Here is a 22,515-nt window from a genome sequence, read left to right as displayed (position 1 = left end):
GGCAGAGGCTTAAGTTAGATGTCCAAGTGCACCAGAGTGATTTAGGAAGGAGAGGTATGACCAGCAGTCAGGAAGCAGCAGGTTAAGGTCTACTTACAAAAACTGGATGCATTCAAATCTACGGGCTAGGTAGGATTCACTAAGCTGAAAGCTACCTCCCTCATCACAGAGGTTACACAGGTGTCTGCCTGAGCAGAAAAGGGCTATGTGTTATGCTCAGCTTTAAGGACAAGAAGGATGGCTGGGGCCACTACAGCTAAATAGCCTCCCCTAACTCCCAGGAAAGACAACAGAACATGCCATGTCCCTTGGAATCAATGTCCAAACAATTAGAGGGAAAAAAAGGGAATCAAGAGCAGTCAACGCAGATTTACCAAAAGCAAATCATGGTTAAGGCTGACAAGTGCCACTAATAACAGCCTATACCATTTGAATGGCAATAACAGAACAGATAGAGCCAAACTCTTCCTAGTAGTGGCAAATGGTGTAACAAAATGCATCAGTCACAAGTTGTTTGGGAGGACATTAAGAAATATTTCTTCACAAGGTGAATTATGCAGCATTGATGTGGTTATTTAGAGAGGATGTGGAGACTCCACACTTGGAAGTTTTCATAGCTCAGCTATTCAGAGCCGTGGCTCAACCCGTTGCAGAGCTGGCAATTAAACAGCCTCATACATGAGGTTGGCTGAGCCAGATTCACGCATCCCTTCCAACCAACCCCTCTGGAAGTCACTTAAACAGTCTGACATACTGTAGGATGCTAAAGACTGGCAAACAGACTTTCTTCAGGAACAATTTTTCTAAGTGTTCACTGTGCAAAACAATGGAGTGACCTGGAAGAAGATAATGGGACATACCCCCAGCTCACATCTAGCCTGCTTCAGCCAGTAGTGCTTACACGTCCTCGACAACCACGTAAGAGAACAGAAAAAGGCCTCAGTACAGTAGGCAAAATCATTCTGTTGAAAGTAGCAAAGGAACAAAGAGGTGCATTTGTAGAGTAAGGCATTATCCTTGCAGTGTTGTAAGCATTTCCTTCCCAACAAATGCAGGGAAATTCATACCACTGATCCCTAAGTTGCATTCAATCTTTCCAGTGAACAGTGAAATAGTGGAGTTCAGCTGTCTGTCCAACATTTACAAAAACCTCAATAGAAAAACTGCTTTTAAAAAGACATTTCTCAACACAGAACTTCGTTACTTAACATTTTTCAGTAAACACAGACGTTAATTAACCACTAACTGGTTACTGTTCATCACATTAGTTACAATGATCACCAGAGAACATCAATATGCACTTTCCATCTTTTCCATAAAAACAGACCACATTCCCAGCATCTAGAGAATTTACCTTGCTTCTTAAACTGTTCATACCCGCAGATTTGAATTGTTTGTACAGTTTTGAATTACAGCAATGGGCAGTGCAAGACAAGCACCAAAGGAGAGTTAAACGTACTAGAATTTGTGATAACTACTTGGCTGTGGATGAAAAATCATACCTACATGTCAAAAAAAAAAAAAAAAAAGTATTCTAAAAACCAAAGTGTAAAATAATTCCTCACAGTACACTCCTAAATTCTGCAATATACATATCACCTTTTCCTCTACAGACACAAAGCTTTCCTATCAACATCTGAAGTTTTTTTTTTAAATTCTTTTCCATCATTGTAAGCATCATATATTGGCAACTAGCCACTACAAAGATTCAACACCTTCTTTCTTGCATGTCTACTTAATGAACCCAAACACAGAACATTTTTTGCTGGGGGAGACCTGCATACCTACATGGAAGCTCAGCAAGCTTCACTTGCACTAACCAGCTGCAGAATGGGGGGCAGGCAGTAACAGAGCTGTCTCAGCAAACAGCTCACAATCCACAAGTGAACAAAAGCAACAGATACTGCTGAAAGAAAATGCTCCTTCCGCCATTATTGTTTTGTAATGGGAATGAAAGTAAATAAATAAATTATCTAAACAGAAAAATCCCATAATAAAAACAAAGCCTTATTATTGGAGTCTGAGATGATTTCTCATGTAACATTTTTGCTTCAGCCCAACTTTTTAAAAGTTACTACTGCCCACTAAACTTCAGCCACACACACACACACAAAAAAAAAAAAAAAAAAAAAAAAAAAGACATGCTGGAAGCTTTCCATTTTCTTTAAAGGGAAAGTTTAACACTAACAGCTAATATACCTCTCTCCCATTTCATTTCAAAATGTTGTAAGAGTGCTCTGTTTAACTTCTTTCCTCTGGCAATTAAGTTCCTTCACCAAACAACCCAAACCAAAAGAACTTTATAACCCTTAGCTGATACTAGACTTGGGAAAAATGTGTTCAAAATAAATTTTCCTCAGAAAGTAAGTGTACTGGGCCTCACAGAATCACTGATACATCCAGCATCATTCATACACCAATGTTTTAGAAGCACTGGGAGCATAAGACAACCTGAATAATCTCTTCTGAGTCAGTTTCAAAGAGATCTACTCCCTAAGTGAGCATTCTACCAAATTTCAAGTACTTCTATTCACTGTGCCACGGAGGGCACTACGGAGTTGGGAGAGCTAGGCCCAATCCAAGAGGCTGTGTGCACTGTGGTACACCAACAGTTGCACTGCTTCAGTTTCAAAGCGGCGCAGCCTCATCGTAAGAGTATCACACCCGATCAATAGTCTCATTCTGAGCAGGCTGTGGTGACACACGTGTGTGCTGCGCCCAGCAACGCCACCCTGCTCGGGGGGAGGAGAGGGGCATCCTCGCCCTATGGGGTGCTGAGGAGAGCATCCACAGCCTCAGACATACCCAAGTGGCAGAGAGGTACACCCCAGAAATCACCGAGCATTCCATGCAGCACACATCAGTAAACAAAGCACTGCACAGAGGTCTAAGGAGACATCAGTTGAAACTAGCAGGGGTGCCTCTTACAAAGGACAGATGTGCTGTGAGGTACTTACAGGTGTGGAGGCACTCCGTGACCGTGGTGGGCTTGATGAGATAGCCTTTACAGATGTAACAGGTGATGTGAGGATTGAAATCTTTCACCAAGTGCTTCCTCTGCGCAGCCATTCGTGGGGCAGGACAGGCTGCCGGAGTGCCGGGGGTCAGGGAGCGGATCCAGGAGGTGCTGCTGCCCGCCGTTCAGGAGAGCTGCGGTGCCGCTCTGCGCAGCGAGACTTTTCCAGGCATTTGCTCGCGGTGCGGGAGCTCTCAAGGGGCCGCGGCTCGCACCTCTCGCCGCGGCGTCAGGCGAGCCATCTCGGGACCTGCAGCACACGTGGAGGCACAGCCGCGTGAGCCGGCGGTGCGGGCCGACGCCCGCTCACACGCGTCGCCATCGGCCTGCCGGGCGTGCGGGTCGCCGTTTATGTAACCGCGGCGGCCGCTCCGCAGCCGAGCCCCAGCCCGCCCCGCCGCCCTCCCAGGGCTTCGTCCGCCGCGGGGTGACAGGTGCAGCTCCCGCCCGCCCCGCCGCCGTCTCGCCGCCCGCCCGGCCCCGAGGAGGCACGACGCGCTCCGCAGGCCTCGCCGGGCCCCCACGGGGAGGAGCCGTGCCCTTCCTGCCCCCCTCCTCCCCCCCAACCCCCTCCGCGGCCCTCCGGACGGGGCGGCCCGGCCGCGGGCGGGCTCTCCCCGCTCAGCCCGAACTCCCGTCCCGCCCCGCCCCGCCCGCGGCGCCCCCCGACCCTCGCCGTACCTGGCGGAGCCCCGCGGCCTCGGGCGGGCAGCCGCCCAGCGAAAGAGAAAGGGAAACGGCGTGCGCCTCCCGCCCCCTCCGAGCGCTCCCTCCCTCCTTCCCTCCCCGCCGGCTGCCGCGGTCGGTCCCAGGGCGGGCGGGACGGGCGCGCAGGCGCTGCTCCCCGGCCGAGCCCTGCTGCGCCACCGCCCGCAGCGCCGCGCCGGGAGCCGCCCGCAGCCCCGAGCGGCCCCGCGGGGGCCACAGGTAAGCGCCGTAGCGGGCAGCGAGCGGAGTGAGAGCGCGGCCCCTGCCTCGGCGGCACCTAGTTGCCCGGTTCCGGCCCTTGCGGCGTTCCTAAAGGTCCTTAAAGGCGACCTCAGCTTCTGCCCGTGGGGAAGCGACGCTTCGGACCCTTTCCCTGCCCTCGCCTTCCCTCTCTCGAACTTTCACGGAGAAAGAGTGAGGCGCCGGACCAAGTTAGGCCCCCCGCCTCCAACCAGCCGGGGAAACGCTAAGCACGCGTGAAAGCCGTCTCTATGGTCAAACCCGTCCGCTTTCAGCACCCTGCTCCTAAGAACGCTCCGGCACCAGGAAATTCTTCATAAAACCAAAGCGGCCTTACTGGTCTTTTTCAACTGCGGTATCTCTAGAAAATGTTAACTCTCGTAAAACACTAAAGACAACAATACGTGGAGTCTTTTCCTCTGTTAGCTGCGATGTCCTCGCCCTGCCTGACACCGCACTCGGGCCGTTCTGCAGCGGGACGCTCCGTTCCGCTCCCCTCCCCTCGGTTTCTGCCCCCGGCCGTGCCCTCTAGCACCCAGCTGGCAGGCCGGGCCGGGGGCAGAAAGGCGTTCTCGTTAACGTTTCGGTGCCACGGTGAAAACGCTACAAAACAGGCAGCATCGACACAACGACACCGAGGGTAATCCTGCTTGAAAGTCGAAATTGGAGAAAGCACTGTCCTGAAAGGTGGCAAGATCATTGTTAAATGAACACTGCTCCTTTGAAAGCACAGCTTGTGAAGCATGTTACTAGGAGAGAATGTAAGTTGTTCTTCATGTAAACATTTTACTTAGCAGAAGGGAGTATTTTAGTCAGCAGTTGCATTCTGGCAGTTTAGCAGAAGTTGACAATTTCAGAATGAGCGTGAGTGACCCAGCTTGGACTACACACACATTTATAACAAACATCTGCCAATGCTTTCCTGGCTGTTTCAACATGACTGTGGCCGGTAAGACTTGCTTTAAAAATAAACTGGATTCTAAGTTCAATATTCCAAAACACATTTTATCAAATCTCACTACTGAAAAAAAACCCAAAAGACATTTTCTTAAATTTATCAACAAAGCTCATGTTTACACAATAATGGATACACAATGTTCTATCCAGACACATTAAAAACAGAGTCCTGTCTCTATGCTGTCGTGTCACCTATAGAGCAGTAACTGTGCAGCATTTAGGGTGCTGGAAGATATGCCCCATTGGCATGGATTCCCTACATACCTTTCTGAAGGGGCACCAGTCACATCCCAGGCAGAGGGCAAATGACACTTTCTTGCTCCATCTCCTTAAAATTTAGGAGGTTGGCCCTGCTGGTACCAGGCTGTATTTATGAGACACTGAATGCTTTTAACTCTGAAAACAAGGCTGAGGCACTTAGCACCTCTTAAGACCACAACATAAAGCAGAAATGGGAAGCACTGCAAAATAAGCTCTTATTTCATTATCTGAGAAAAGTAGTGCAACAAAAATATTTTGATACTTGTTCCTACTTTACATCAGGAGGAAAGAAATTGCATTAAATGCTTCTGAATTTATTGTTATTTCAAAAGTAGTTAACTACCAACATTGCACCTACCAGGTGTAATAAAAGCACAGGGCCACAGAACCGATGTGAGCACTTGGATTTACTTAATGCAGTTAGAAGGTAACGGTGCAGTGTTTGAATCAAAGTGGTCGTTTTCAGGTTAAGAGTGAAACAAAATTAACAGAGCTAGTTCTGGTAAACACATATTGTATATTTACAGCAGCAAATGTGCTGCAAAGCATACTACAGCCCTCAAGACAGTGATGAAAATACAGCTCGTTTCCCTGTGTGTCTTAAACCTGACTTTGCTACTGACTGACTTATACTCGCTGCCCTCTAACACAGTAATTACTTATTTTTAACATAAATCTATTAAGCCCTTTACGTACATGAGCTGGTCTAACAAAAAAAAGGTTTTGTCTAAGCATTATTGAAAAAGGAGTGGTTTATTGAAAGCCTTGAACAACTGCTGAATCATCCCAATGCAAAACAAATTCTTTACATTTGATATGAGTAAGTGCATAACACACAAGAACTTGAGAACTCTATGCACTTCATTATTTTTACTTATTAATGCAACTCTGACATTTTTGAAAGGTACCTACATTTGATGGGAATTTAAAGACTTTCAAAACTTGAGAACATCACAGAATTGCTCAGCTTAGAAGAGATCTAGTGCAAGCCAAGGAGGGCCAGCTACAGATAGCTGTTCAGGACTGTGTACAGCCACAGTTTCGTGTTTCCCCACAGGCAGAGACTCCACAGTCTTTTGGAGTGACCTCCAGTGCCTGACCACCCTCTTAGTGTTCTCTTGTGTTCAGATGGAATTTCAGGTGTCCTATCAGTGATCACAACAGAGAACAGTTTGACTTGCTCATCTTCATTCCCTCCAATATTTATACCCATTGTTAAGATGTTCCAGAGCCTTCTCTTGGCCAAAGGGAGCAGGCCCAGTGCTCTCAGCCTCTCCTCATACATAAGTTGCTCCAGCTCCTTACTCATCTTTGTGGCCCTGCGCTGGACTCGCTCCATATCTTCTTTTTAGTGAAGAGCCTGGGCCTGGACACAGCACTCCAGATGTGTTCTCACAAATGTTGAACATAGAGGAAGGATCTCCTCTCTTGACCTGCTGGCAGCTTAAGTGAAATCACCACATATTTACTCGGGTACAAAAAAAAAAAAAAAAACAGATCTAATGTACTGGCATTATTTTGGCTTCAGAAGCAGTTCTTCCATCTAGTATAGTCTTGCATAGTGTCATAACAGCATTTTTCACAAATAACTGATTTTTGGTGACAAAATGCAGAGGGGAGTTTGCTTTGAACCACTGAAGATTGCAACAGCAGGAAGGACACTAGATGTGCATCCATTTGCCTAGGCACCCAGTTTCAAAACAGTGATCTGAGATGGGGTTAGGAACTGTTAGCAACTAAATTACTGGTGGTATACTTAATCTCTCCTGTTTTGTATTATGGCAGACTACAGTTTTAGTGGACTTTGATCTCCTATGCATCATCTTTAATTTCCTACAGGATACCGAAAAAGTGTTTTGTGGCTTGTGGTATCTTCTGTAGAGTGAAATGGAGGAGGCATTATTTGACAGTTGTCTGTGATTGTGGGGAACCACAGAATGACCAAAGTAGTCCTTTATAGTCCTATGTTTGATATAAGCTCACATCAATTCTGTGTAAAGTTGAGGCAAGTAAAGGTCACCCATTTTGATAACGGGTTTAAGTCATAATTTGAAATTACCCACATCAGCTGTGAACCAGTTGCTCTCCATGCACAAAGAATTACTCTTCTGGTTTCTGTTGGCCAGTTATTTTACTTCCACTGCTTCTTAGTCTTCCTCTGAATTCATGGCACTAACTGCATGCATTGCCATTGATACTACTGTATACTCAAATACTATTTCTCTGCCTACACTGCTGTCTGACTATATGCTTCTGCCCATTCAGTTTCCTTCTATTCTGTTCTCTACAAGAGAATCAAGTGCCTATTCTGTGGCTTTTCCAGAGAAAAGCTATTCAGGAATTAATCTTATCTCAAGTCTTCCTACTACTGCGCAACAGTGAAAAGAGACAGAACAACATTAGTCCATGAAGATCAGTGACATTATTAGAAACACTGAAGCAGTATAACATGCATAGGACAGCATGAACATGGCTGCTGTCTGCACAAGCAAGACTGTCTCCTTTGTAGATGTCCAGGATATGTTGGTCATTCTCCATATACATATCCTTTAAGGCACAAAGTAGTTCTCTGATCAGTTCTTTCCCACAATACTTCCTAATGACTATTTGCTATATTTTAGTTTTTAATCCTTGTTTCAGCCAGCATTATGTTTCTTCCCCTCTATACTCCATTATATGTATGGTATCACACATATATTATACCGTTTCCAGTATTTGTTCCCTAAATATATCAAAGCCACTCACACCACCATACTCTGCAGCTCAACTAAGCAATTACATGAAGCATTCAAATACCTTTAAAATAGCCTCATCTTTCAGTCTCTGGGAGATGGCAAACAAACTCCAATGGCTCCTGCTGAAATTGTTACTAACAGATTTTGTTTCTTACAGTTGAAAGCTGGCAGGAATGCAGATCAAATTGTATCACACATGTCAAACAGCTTCACAATTATGCAATCAACTTGCACTGCAAATTAAAAACAAGACTTGCTACTAGATCTTAAGTCAAAGCAAATTTGAAACTCCAAGAAGCTCAGCAGAAGCAATCCTCGAGAAAGCTCCTCATGCCAGTTATAATGGCAGAACCAGCAAACAAAGCAATAGAGAAGGAACAACCAAATTTCTTCATATTTTACAAAACAAATTAACAATATGCAAAATGTCTCAGGGTTGGTTAAGTAAGTGAAGCATTCTATTTCAATTGATTTTCAACAGGAGTTCTATTTCCAGCCCTCTCAAGAATAAAACCTCTAACTCAATAACATGTTATTGGATAGGCTACATTTCATTTGCACTGTATGAGAAGACTCATTCATGGGAAACATCATTTTGGTACCAATTAAAACAATAGACTTCACCAAAGGAAAACTAATACAGGTATTTGTGAATTTCATTTTTACTTCTTAAAATAATGATTTTTTTCCCCTCAAATTAAGTAAAAATAGGGGGTAAGGGAAGACACTCCAGCCCTAGCTTCATATACTCACATATCCTATGTTTTTTTTAACAGGACTTTAGAATATATGAGTCAAGCTTTTCCATGTGTCTCTATCTAATCATATAACTATGGTCACAGATGAATTTAATCTGAGTTAGATAAAAGGCATTAATTCCATAATTCCCCATATTTAATAAAAAATAGAAAGTCTTCCTGTATTTTGGATGTTTGTTAACATTAACTTTGACAAACAAGTCACTCCAGATAACATTTTTCTGAAAGCATTATCTCAATATTAATAACTTATCAATATGCTGATGGGAAAAGATTAAGCAAAAATGATGCTTTTAATTGATTCCTCATTTCAATAATGTACCAGTTTTAGGGTGAGACAAGCTCAGGATTCTAGCCAGAATCTATTCTCAAGTGAACAATCACTCCTCAACCCATAACTTGGCACCATATGCCAGTTCTGAAGTCATATTACCTTAGGAATTTGACAGTGCTGGTTTCACAACTTGATTCCCATGACTGCAACAAATCATAAGAGTTTGCATAAGCAGTGCCATTGCTTGACAGTATCATCTTTAGAGTTTTCTACAGATGTCATTTATAAAACAGTTCTCAAATATGCAAAATGTTTAGAGATTTTTTTATGATTACAAAATCACAGCCTTCAGATTCAGTTTGCATTCGAATTGCATTTTCTGTGTTGATGCTCAGCCTGATCAAATGTACATCAAATGAAGCTTTCCATTACGTCCCCACATTTTGAGCTTTCTCACTACAGTGGTTAGAAGTCTGGGCTCAACATGCTGCTAGTAGATCACATGGTTTTTAGCTGCATAAGATATTACAGTTTGGACTCCTTTTAGGCTCTGGACAGAAGAGGACTGATTCCCTCCCAAATACAATTAATACACATTATTCTGCTTTAAAAAAAAGCTGAGTTGTCTTCCGGAGTTCATTCTCAACCTAGTAACTCATCCAATCTCATCAACTAGACAGGACCATGAACTACTTCTGTAGGAAGAAAAACATGCTAAGAAATGTAGGTAATACTTCAGGAGATTATATTTACATTTAAAAAGAGACCTCCATAGAGCCATTACTTAGCACTGTGTGTGCAAAAAGCCTCATGCATTCTGCTGCAGAAGTACTGTACTTACACAGAAAGTCAACTATGTTTACATCTCATATTTAGTCCCCGATTCTACAAACACTACCACTCGTGCTTCACTATGCACACTCATGGTCTATACAAGTCCACAATCCAGCTCATTCAAATGGGTGACTATTCACATGTATCAACCTTAGCACCAAAGTCCATGCAGCAGTGTACATGCAGATATACAATGTTCATCTTCTCATATTTTTCAAAGGTGTATAAAATGAACAGAGCACAAACCATTCTATACATGTTTAATGCCTTAGTGCTATTTCTAATCTGAATTGCTACAATTCCAAGTCCTGCAGTCACTGTCAAACACCCTAGATTCTAAGAACCGAGATTGATCTCAGATATAATACCACATCTTCAGATTGCTAGCAGCTTTTGTATTATCTAACTGTATCCATTCATTAAAAAACAGCCTTATTTTCAAGTTTTTCCATCATCAGTAATGTTTTGAGCTGCCCATTAAAATCATTCATTAAAGTTTCCAAATGCAAATGATAAACTATGAAGATGTCATACAACATCTGACTACATTCCTACAACCTGTTAACAGTTTGCTCAGATTTTTCAGATGTGATTGTTCAGTGTTGTGGCAAGTTAAGCTTCTAGAGGCCTAAAGCTAGAAGTTTTCATCTATCAATTTTCATGGCAAATCTCACTCCACTCCTTAATCTAAAATCCTTGGTAGGCTTTCAAGAATAAAAGGCATAATACTCTTAAAATGATATGCCTTTATCACAAATGCATAGATGGGAATATGAATTTTTGACAAGGTATCAGGCTTATGAGAACTTGTTGATACATATAACACATCTTGCTCCTATCATCATCGTGCTGTCTATTTAATAATGCACATTTAAATACAAGATCTTAGTTGCCACTGCTCAGTAGGAATAAAATTAAGGAGATTTACATTTTCCCACTGAGAAATCTGGAATGCTGTCTGGTGTATCACCCCTGTGTCTTTTAAACTTGTCAGAAATGCCTGTGCCATCATAACCCTCTGTCAGTCAGGAACTAAAATATGTATGTTGAGGCTACATCTTCTGCTAAGCAGCAACTTACCAAAAGTCACAAGAGAAACCATTGTCACAAAGGACATCAAAAAGAGGTACGTTCAAACAGAGATTGCCAATTTACACTTGTATCCAGCATGTTTTAAATCTGTTCTATAATTTTCCTCATTTTACTGTTCTACCACATTATTTTCTCCTGTTCACGACTTTCATCCTACAAAGTGCTTGAAGAACCAGTAAAATTATTAAGGGATTGGAACGTCTGTTATATGAACAGGGGTTGAGGAAACTGAGATTCTTCAACCTTGCTCAGGGGGGAACTATCAATTCATATAAATACCTGAGGGGAGAAGTAAATAAGATGAAGTAAGAGACTTCTTCATATTGTCCAGTGACAGGACAAGAGGCAAACTGAAACAGGAAAATCCCCATTTAAACATAAAACTGTTTTGTTTTTCTACCATAAACATGAACACTGGAATGGTTTGCTCAGTGAGGCTTTGGAATTCCCATCCTCGAAGGTTTCAAATCCTACTGACAAGACCCTGAGCAACCAGCTCTAGCTGATGTGCTGTGAACAGAGGTGCTGGGATAGACAGAATCCTGAACTGCCTCCAAACTTCCCTTCCAAACCTGTCTGATTCTGTGAGGTACAAATAATTAATTTACAGTAAAACACACTATAATAGATGTTGTGATGATCTCATAAATCAATAATTCTAAATACAAAAGTTTATTCTAATCTCCAAATTTAAAGAGAACTGTACCTTTGCTAAGGGCAGGAATGCTCTAACAGCAGATCTGTAAACACCTCACCAGCGGCATCAGTTTAGCAATGGTCATGTACTCATTATAGGCTACTTACTGTAATAATCCGGGACCAGAAACACTTAAAAAGCATTTGGGAATATTGGCTGTTCCCTGTGAAGTAATAACTAAGAAGCTGGGAGCAGCCCTGTTGCCATTAGTGGGCTTACTGCAACTCAGAGCCCCCCACCTCTCAGTGCCTGCCTTCTATGCTAAAGCGAAGACTTCATACTTGTAGGTGGTAAACATCTGCTACAGACACCTGATGAGAGAAAAGAGTAGATGAGGTCTATAAATGGAAGAAATCACATATTTGCATGCACTGGTCCTCATGCAGGACTGTGACCATACCAGTATCTGCTAGAAGAGCAACCCAGGTGAGGGCACAAGCAACCAAGGAAGCTTTCATAGAGCTCTGACAATTCCTTTCTGATAAAAATAAAGAGAGATGCTTTGCTGGATCTGATTCTTACAGAGAAGAACTGTTTAGGGCTGTGAAGGCTGGGGACAGCTTTGGCTGCAGCCAGGTTGAGATTGTGAGATCTCACGCAATAAAGGCACATTTATACAGGCTAGATGATCCTAATCAAGTCCATGTCTCCTGATAGTGCTTGTGAATGTATCCTGACAGAGCTAGTGGACATGATGTTGCTCAAGGCCATCCTTAATGACCCATTAAAGATCATAGGTATCTGAAACTGATCCTGAGGACTAGAAAAAAGCAAATGTCATCCATCCTGGAAAGGCAAGAAAGAAGATCCAGAGAACAGACTGGTCAGTCTCACCTCAATCACAGGGGAAAGCGAGAATGCAAATAGTCCTAGACATGAAGAAAAACAGGGTAACGGATTAGCCAGCACAGGCTTGTGAATGGTAAAATGACCTGATCAGACCAAGAGCCTTCTATGAGGAGATGGCTGGCTTTGTAGATAAAGGGACATCACCTTGGCTTTAGTGAACCTTTCAGCACTGACTGTATGAACTAGATAAACAAAGAGGTGGACTGAAACCTGGCTGAGCTGCCAATCTCAAAAGGTTGATGTGCGAATGTCTTTGCCTTATCTCCACTGCTCAGCACATATCTTCTTATCCTCCCATGCTGTACTTTCATGAGGGACCAATGACATGGCCACAAGACAAGAGCTCAGCCTTCATCACAGTTCATACCTCTGATACAACACAGACTCATCTGGAATTACTGATACTGACTAGGGAAAAATACAGCCTTAGTGATCAAACAACCTGTAAGGTACATTGTTTATCAAAGTGAAACAATTTTTTTTTTTTTTAACAAAAAGCATAGCTTCATCGTATCTAGTCATTTTATATACAGCAAGTTCCCTGTATGAAAAGTTGCTAAAGAATAAGTTATGCAGGGAAGACTAAAAGCCCTGTGTCTATGATTCTATGTGTCCCTGCACTTCAGTTTTTTCTTCATCAACTTAGCATTACTTCCAACCTAGGAGTAATCAGGCCCATGGCAAGATTCATACAAGTGCATGTCCCTGTTGTACCAATGCTTGTTATAGGGATACACTCAAGCATGCACTGTCTCTGTCACCTTGCCCTTAGTGTCAAGTACTGGACCCTGGGATCTGTTTTGGTTAGCATCATAAGGTAAAATAGACAAGAGCTACCAGGTTTTCCTAAAAATCATTACAGACGAGTAGGATTCTATCACTTACCAGCTCTGAATCTGTTTCCATTTGTTCCATATGTCGAAAAACTTCAAATTATTAAGCAGCTACTGTATATGCTAAATAATTTAAGAACACATTTATCATTAGAGTAAGCATCCTAGACTACTGTGTAGAAGTACACAGTCCTGAAAGCTTATCAAAATAAAACAAATTTTAGAAAGGAAAGAGCAGATCTATTTTTTGATCTCTCTAGCTTCAACAATGATGGAAGCAAACAAAAAGAACATCTATCAGCACAACGTCATCAAACAAGGGTCCAGAGCAAGCTGGGTACCATTTACTGACGACCGGTGTGGATGAGCCGGGAATTACAGTTGAGACTCAGGGAGAAAAAGAGAGTCTACATCCTCTGCAAGAAGGGACAGGCTACTTGGGGAGATTACAAAGTAGCAGCTAAGGTATGCAGGGAGGAAGTTAGGAAGGTGAAAGCCCAACTTGAACTCAGGTGGCCTCTGCAGTAAAAGATAATAAAAAATCCTTTTAAAAATATATCAACGGCAAAAGAAGAACCAAAGATAATTCTTATCCTACACTTGATGCAGCAGGGAATGTGGTCACTGAGGACAAGGAGGGGGCTGAGGTCCTCAATGCCTTCTTTACATCTGCCTTTAATAGCCAGGCCAGTTATCCTCTGGGCTTTTTATGCTTCAATCTGGAAGTCTGGGACGCTGCTCAGAATATGCCCCCAGCAATTCCAGTGGAGACAGTCAGAGAGCTTCTCCTCCATCTGGACTGTGACAAGTCCATGGGACCAGATGGGCTGCACCCTCAGGTGCTGAGGGAGCTGGGGGGAGGGGGGGAGGTTGAGGTGATTGCCGAGCCCCTCTCCGCCATCTATCAGCGCTCCTGGTTAACTGGTGAGGTCCCAGAGGATTGGAGGCTGCTGATGTGACTCCCATCTTCAAGAAGGGCCGTAAGGAGGATCTGGGGAACTATAGACCTGTTAGCCTGACCTCGGTACCAGTGAAGGTTATGGAGCAAATAATCTTGGATGAGATTGCATGGCATGTGTGCAGTGTCCAGGGGATCAGGCCCAGCCAGCACGGTTTTGCGAAAGGCAGGTCATGCTTGACCAACCTCATCTCCTTCTATGACTGGGTGACCAGTCTGGTAGATGAGGGAAGGGCTGCTGATGTAGTCTTCCTAGCCTTTGACATGGTCCCTCACAGGCTTCTTCTGGGGAAACTGGCTGCCTGTGGTCTGGACAGGTATAAACTTCTTTGGATAAGGAACTGGCTACAGGGCTGTGTCCAGTGGGTCGTGGTGAATGGAGTGAAGTCCAACTAGTGACCCGTTTCAAGTGGTGTTCCCAGGGGTCAGTACTGGGGTCCATCTTGTTTAATATCTTTACTGATGACCTAGATGAAGGGATTGAGCGTACCCTCAGTAAGTTTGCAGATGACACCAAGCTGGGAGGTGGTGTTGATCTGATTGAGGGTAGGGAGGCCCTTCAGAGGGATTTAGACAGGCTGGACCACTGGGCTGAGGTTCAACAAGGCCAAGTGCTGGGTTCTGCACTTTGGGCACAACAAACCCATGCAGCGTTATAGGCTTGAGGATAAGTGGCTGGATGAGTGCGAAGAAGAGAAGGACCTGGGTGTGTTGGTTGATGCTCAGCTGAACACGAGCTGACAGTGTGCCCAAGGCCAAGAGGGCCAACAGCATCCTGGCCTGCATTAGAAATAGTGTGGCCAGCAGGAGCAGGGAGGTAGTAGTCCCCCTGTACTCAGCACTGGTGATGCTGCACCTTGAGTATTGTGTTCAGTTTTGGGCCCCTCACTACAGGAAAGATGTTGAGGTCCTGGAGCGTGTCCAGAGAAGGGCAACAAAACTGGTGAGGGGTCTGGAGCACAAGTCTTATAAGGAGCAGCTGAGGAAGCTGGGATTGTTCAGTCTGGAAAAGAGGAGGCTCGACCTCATTGCACTCTACAACCTCCTGAAGGGAGGTTGTGGTGAAGAGGGATTTGGCCTCTTCTCCCAGGCAACAAGCAGGACACGGGGCAATGGCCGCAAGTTGTATCAGAGGAGGTTTAGATTAGACGTAAGGAAGAACTATTTCTCTCAGAGAGTGGTCAGGCACTGGAATGGCTGCCCAGGGAGGTGGTGGAGTCGCCATCCCTGGCAGTGTTCAAGAGGCATCTGGACGACGTGCTGCATGATATAGTTTAGTGCTTGTGGTGGCAATGGTGATGAGGGGGCAGTTGGACTAGATGATCTTATAGGTCATTTCCAACCTTGTGATTCTATGATTCTATGACTGTAATCCCTGACACTATCTTTGTTATTTAACAAACCTGGCTTGATTACGATCCATATATATCCATTCAGCAAACATACCTTCAGCTGCAGTCTAGCATCATGAAGAATACATTGAGTCTGCTTTACAGAAAGAGTAAAATACTCTTGTTGCTTTCCTAAGAAATTTCTGATGCCAGCCACACAGACAGGTATGACTGCCTAGGAATTAAAACTACCAAGTTTCAATACATTGTGTTAATCACAACATTATTCTTCATCTGAATATTCATTTGACATGGATTTAAACCAGGCACCTAATCTCTGAGATGAGGGATTTTATTTTGCATGAAATAGTTATATTGAGCACTAAGCCTACACATCATCTCATACTGCTGTTGCTACTAGATCCTGAAAATGATTAAACAAGTTATCAGCTGTTACTTTTAAAACAGGATCAGTAAGGAATTGAAAGGTAAGTCTCCAATCTCAAAGTGGAAGCATGTGAAACATTTTACAAGAAAAAAAAGTTGAAAGATTAAAGTTGGATTGGGCAGAATTTCATACATCATTGAATATCCAAGTTGTGTATTTATATATATAATTTTATACACTCGCAAAATAGGAATGAAACAGAACATTGCTTTGATTAAATTTTTGCTTTCAGTTTTAGGCAGGAGTAATGACTACTTAAGATGACAAAGCTTCAGTCCCATCAACTCATCTTTCTTTTTCTTATTAACAAACATCTCATGAATGAATGTGAACATTGCTATTTACACAGCCCAATCCCACACAATGCTGACATGACTTCCTTGAACAAATTATTTTTGTGTCCCTATGATGTAATTAAATGTACTTCTACCAGTGTTGTGATGAAGAAGTCATTGGGCAGTATGCATCTAGCACTGATAGACTGCTTTACAGCTACATATTCATTATTAAAAAGGAAATAAAAATGCACAGTTAGGCTCATTTCCAAAGCAGCAGTTAAACAGTAGCAGGAAAAGGAATACTGCCTCACTGTATATTTGCAATTAATTGAAAATACTTTTGGTGACAAATAAAGGAATGCTATTACAGATTCAAGCACACACATTATGGTCTGCCGCTAGGTTATAGGCAACATTTTCATCACTGCAGCATAGCTAGAAGCGTACTTGTAGTCTAGAATGCCTAATCTTATTCTAGAAGTACCACAGTCTTCCAACAGCTAGGAGGGAAGAGGCGAAGCACAAGATACTACCAGTGTCCACATAGTGCATTAGTAACTCTGTAACAAGTATTGCTCCTTTTAGCTCCTGTAAGATTCCCTACACTACACAATCTAATAAAAAAAGTGTTCCGGAAGGACGTGGACACAATTAAGAACTGAGGCGATCCTCTGCTCTATTACAGCTCTTAGTTTGGAAGCCACAGAGATTGCATTTGAATCCTGCAGATATCATGTTATCTTTGAGCATATAGTTAGGTTGTGATGAACACTGCACATGCAAAAACATCCATTTGAATACACCACATTTCCATCCCTTTTTCTAGATCCCTCCTTGCACCCTCCAAGAACAAGATATTTACATATTAAGTACCTCCTTCCCTGCCTTCTACAATACCTCAATACTTCATAAGTACTCAAGTGAATTCCTGTTCACAAGGCCCCATTTTGCTAATGACAGGTGAGAGCAGACATAAGAATAAGATTTTCACAGAAGATTCAGGCATTGTTCTGGAAAGAAAAATGCTTACATGAGGAATACTGGACTGCTTACATCCCTACAGACTCCATGTCAACAAAAATAACAGGCACCTGTTCACTCTACTCCTAAATGAGCACTGTTGGTAAACCTACACAACACTTAAGAGATTCCAGCAAAAAGAAAAATTAAAAAAAATCAGTTTTACTTGATACAACTGCCAAACATGATTTTTCAGAACTCATTTCTCTATGAAAGAAATGCGTTATGTTAGACACGAGTAGGTGGAAACAAAACATCTAAGCAAAACATCTACAAGACTCCTGCAGGAAAAAAAAAAAATCTGTTTGGCAAAAGTTGAGCATTAAATACTTCCCCAGTTATTGTGCAGTGCGCACAACTGTACATAGTTTGTTTTCTACATTTACTGATTTAAGTACAAATTTGCGTCCAAGAAAAACAAATCTTATTTTTCAATTCATTCAAGTATTGAGCAACATCAATGGGGCAGACCACTTAAATTTAAGAGAATTCAGCCACAGTATTAAACATTGTAAAGATTATTATGAATCTATTTCACTATTATCTCCTTCATTCTAGATATTAATGGAAAATGCAGTGTTTAAATTCCTGTATTAAACAATTATGGAGATTTTTTTGAAAACCTGAGTATAAGGCAGCTCTTCACAAATTTTTTAAACTAAAAATGGGTAGGCTGAGATTAGATGTAAGGAAGACATTCTTTAGGTGAAGGTGGGGAGGCACTGGCACAAATTGCCCACAGAATGCCCCTTACCTGTAGGCATTTAAGGCCAGGTCAGATGGGATCCTGGGCCCAGACACAGGGGAACACATCCCTGCCCACTGAAGGAGCTGGAACCGGATAGTTCTTAAGGCCCCTTCCAATCCAAACTATTCTGTGATTTCTTGCAAAATAAATAAAAGACATTCACTTAAGTCGGGCTTTCTTCTTTAAGAAAGAAACTCTTATGGAAAGCTGATTTTGGACCACTCTGCACCCTAGCTAGTTTGCTTCTATTAGTTGGTAAAACAACACATTTTTTATGTGTTTATTTTCTATGAGTACAAAATACAAATGGAGAAGGGTTTAATATAGAACAAATGGGGAACAGTATTTTTACAGGAAATCTGCACACAAGTAACAAACCTCTCACATTCGAAACTAGTTGAAATCAGTACTTAGCAACACTGAGAACATAACTTGAATTTCAGCGCAAAAATGGGTGTTTTCATGCAACAGCAGCTAGGATAGGGGCGTAGAAAACATACATTGCAACCTTCCAGTCAACTCTGTTGCAAATAGAAATCTTTGGAAATTGTACCACTAAGTCCATCTACATAAGATACAGAATAATCAAGCTATTTCTCTGGAATTTGGTGACTGAAAACAACAGCAACTTCTACTAGAAAGTTTTCCTGTCTTTCTGGACAATTTTCATTTATAACTTTTTTTTCTTATCTATAAAAAACTTCAACCTTTAGATAAATCATGAAAAATACCACAGTATTTTATCTTGTACAACAGAGTAAGAACGATGCTAGTCTGAACCCATTTAAACTTAAGTTTTCTAGTAAGAAATAATTGTTGCCTGGCCAGCACTGACTCAGTGGAACTATTTTACATGCTCCATATTAAGTAAGGTTTGCCTTCCAGGGAAGTGATCTGAATTCCAAGGAAAATATTTAGAATTTCATACCAGCCTCATATTCTATATTCTGCTCCGCAGTCCTCCTGTGACTTTTTTAGTTTACTCAAATTTCTTCTTATTCTGAAATCTATCTTCTACCTTGAGTTCTGGTTTGTTCCTTGTACTTGTGAGATGAACAAGAACAGGCAAAATAAAACAAACAAACAAACAAAAAGACTAAATGCTGGATATGAAACCCTGCAACTCAGAAACATAGATGTTAGAGAAAATTACAAGGTTAAGACATCAAACTCAAAAGATTGCAATTGTTTACACTAAGAACAATCTCAGCCCTGCCCTTCCCCCTGAAAATATTTAGCACCTACTTGCTTAGAGAAAAGCATTTTTGATAGACACTTAAGTCATTAAGCTCAGTGGTCTCTGGCAGGTAATTATCCGGTACACACTGCAATGCAGTTCACTTCTGCAAGGACCTTCTATCTATACTAATCCTTCAGATTAGTATCCTGCAAACACCTGATCTACTGACTTCCCTCTAGAGAAGGAAGACAGCTTACCCACCTCCAGCACCTGTGCATGGTCCAGAGAATAAAACAAGCTGCTGAAACAACTACTCCATAATAGAGATCTCACCCTTTGTTAGCAGCACTTGAAAAAGTTTTGGGGCTCTGGCTCTGTTCTGGGTGTACTGGACTGACTGCTTTTGGTACATGGTGAAAAAGGACAGCAAATTCGCAGTCAGCAGTTAGATATCTCTGCACTGTTTAGCTCTACAGCTCATATGGAATCACTGCATCCATGTATTTGGTATATCTCCAGGGATTAATGCATGCAGAGCTGGTGACTTCCAAGTGAATGTTGCACATATTAACATCATAAAATGAGCACTGATGGAGTACCAGGCTTTTTAGCCGCTGCTTAAAATGTGCAGCCCACAGCGTACATGGACAAAAGTGATCAATTAAAAGAAGAATTGCTCTTGTTCAGCAGCTAAATTAACATATTTGAGAACAGTGATACAGACTTGTCTGAATACTCACAATCACCGATGCCAAAATATTACCACTCATTTTTAGAGCGGTGCAGCACTGAGCTGCTTGACTTTCCCCAATTACAGAATGCTCCTGCAGCATAGGTTCCCAACACATCTTCCAGCACACGATGCTCAGCTATGCTTATGCTATTCTTAGCTTTCTTAGGAAAGCACAGGAATCAACATTTATCTGTCAGTTGCTACTTCTGGGGAACGATTAGGCTTATCTCCATGAACAAGGTAAATCTCACTCCCTCCAATAAGCACTACCAGTGCCATCCCACTCAGTGAGGTATAGAGGAAAGGCTCTGCACTGTCCAGCTTTAAGCACTGTGGGTTTTTAGCACACAGTTACATTAGTTCTTCCCTACATTCTGCCTGTCTCTTCCATACCACGTTCAGACCTCATCCATGAGATCACTGTTGTAGCTCTCAAAAAAAAAAAAAAAAAAAAAAAAAAAGCTTGTTTCTTTAATAAAGTATTTTATTTACTCTTGCTTGAGCGACAAGAAAGGCTGAATGCTGAGTCCCAACACAGTGAGATCTGCCTGTGCTGTAAGCTGGCTGGAAACTGCTGTGGTGTTACCATGGCACTGAGCCACAGTTAGCACTACCTTGGTGCTGCTGACCACAGGCAAGGATGGATCTCCCCTGCTCCTCCAAGCTCAACAGCAGGAGCTTGGAACTGCTAAAATCCCACTGATGCACCTTAACACAGATATACTCTGAGGAATAAAATAGAAACTGTGTACCTTCAAACAGCATACCCAATTACTTTGTGGAAAAAATGGTATCTGTATGACTAGCACCTCTCTCTGAACTTACTTGTCTACTACATGCCTTTGTCTAAATAGACAATCTTTGGACAAAGCAATCTCTTGCATGTCTCCACGAAAGCAAACTCAGCTGAATCCCATGGCTAGATGGAGTCTTCTGAGATTGATATAATTTCAGAAGAAAAAAAAAAAGCAGACTCCAATAGAGTTCCAAAATAAAATCTGTTCCAATAGTCACTGAGCATGCAAGATGGGCAGAAACTAGTGATCCATGGTAGCATTTTTATTTTCTAAGCAGGGTATCTTCATCTTTCTGCCTCGGACTGAGCACATTGTATATTCTTCTGCAGATAAATCCAACTGATAAATCTCGAATTCATTCCATAAACACTTTACACCAGTACCACGAACAACAGAATGCCACAGAGATAACTTTTCAGAAAGCAGAATTTACAAGTACTGTAACAGATAAACCATGGTCACGTCAATAGCCTAAGCTATGAAGCATCCTAATTTTAGTCCTTCAGTCTTAAAATAGTTATATTAGAACTGCCCAATTTTTACATTTGGCAGCCTGCCGTGCTCAAATTCCACTGCAGTTGGTACAACTCCACATTGTTGGTTAGCAGCAGCTTGACTTCTGCACCCACCAAGCACACCCCACATGTGTGCATAAAGAGGATCAACACAAAACAGCAAGGCTTCAAGGAAAGAGATGCTCTTTCCTGTTGTTCTCTCTACTATTTGCTGATAGCAGAGGATAAAATGAGGCTTAAGAAATTTGCTCCCTGTTGGTCTTAGAACCCTATCCAATTACTCAACTGACACCCTCACATTTCCCTGTGTCTAGATCCCCAGGTAGTTACCAGCTTCCTCCACTCTCTGATATTTGCAAACAGATACCACTTGCCTTTTTTTTTTTTTTTTTTTTTTTTTTTTTTTTTTTTAAACCCCACTGCAGATCTGTTACCCCTTCCTCCTTCATGATGGCTGTACCTCAGCACACAGCCAGTTTCTTCCTTTTCAACATTTGTATCAAAGTACATATTGGGATTCAAGGACAAACAATGATGGGGAAAGCTCCACTCCTACTTGGCTGCAGGTGCCTTTGGAAGATACAGCTGCCAAACTTTTCCCAGAATATACATAAACTCAGTCTATTTTTTTTAAAAGCTCATACTTTGACCAAACGCTGTTCTATTTTCACAGGCACACACACAAAAATCGTATTACAAGGGCCATATCTAAGCCAAATTTTAGGTGCTGGCTTAATGAAAAGATTACAAAAAAATGTTTAACTGGGCAAAATGACAACTTTCCCCCAGTCTTACTCTTGCAATCATTTAAAAATTCACAGTTTTATAAGCAATTGAAGGCAAGATCTGTGAAAGCTTAACCATACACAAGCTATAGTAATTGGACAAATCAACACAATAGGAAAGGCATTACAACAAAGGCGTGATGACAGAAGGACTGGCACAAAAGAAAGGCACTATAAAGGAAGGGAAAAAGATTACTCACCCATACCAAAATGTAGAAAGATTCCAGGTTCCCAGGGAAAACTTCACCAAGGAGGGACGCCCAGAAAAGAGATCTTTTCTTAGTAGCAATCAGCCCTCACACGGGGTCTAGGAGAAGTGTAACCAGGCTCCACCCCTTCTGGACACACAGCTGAATTGTCTTCACCTGCGCTCCCAGAGCTGACCAGGTTGTTTCCCCAGGTGCTCAATCAGTGGTTCAGGCCGTCACTCAATAGTTACCATACAGTGATATATCAAAAGCCTTACGA

General features: G+C 42.3%; 1 protein-coding gene across 7 annotated transcripts in view; it reads right to left on the bottom strand.

Annotated features, from left to right (window-relative positions):
• The window catches only part of PCGF5 (polycomb group ring finger 5), a 76,160-nt gene extending 53,838 nt beyond the window's left edge, over window positions 1-22,322 (bottom strand). For 2 of the 7 annotated variants that reach the window (XR_006177370.1, XM_042862776.1), the window contains exons 1-2: window positions 22,248-22,319; window positions 2,958-3,266 (exon numbers count right to left, since the gene is read on the bottom strand). Coding sequence is in view for 6 of the 7 variants with exons in the window: in XM_042862776.1 (XP_042718710.1) it covers window positions 2,958-3,069 (112 nt within the window). In the remaining variant the exon portion in view is untranslated. Of the gene's footprint in view, window positions 1-2,957; window positions 3,267-22,247 lie in introns of all 7 variants that reach the window. The other 5 variants (XM_042862777.1, XM_042862775.1, XM_042862778.1 and 2 more) reach the window with 4 other exon arrangements.
• Window positions 22,323-22,515: the final 193 nt, after the last annotated feature.

Source organism: Lagopus leucura, unplaced genomic scaffold (genome assembly GCF_019238085.1).
Source record: "Lagopus leucura isolate 7727_CA_CO unplaced genomic scaffold, USGS_WTPT01 Super-Scaffold_739, whole genome shotgun sequence".
Classification (NCBI taxonomy): Eukaryota; Metazoa; Chordata; class Aves; order Galliformes; family Phasianidae; genus Lagopus; species Lagopus leucura.
This window is presented reverse-complemented; position numbering and strand designations above follow the sequence as displayed.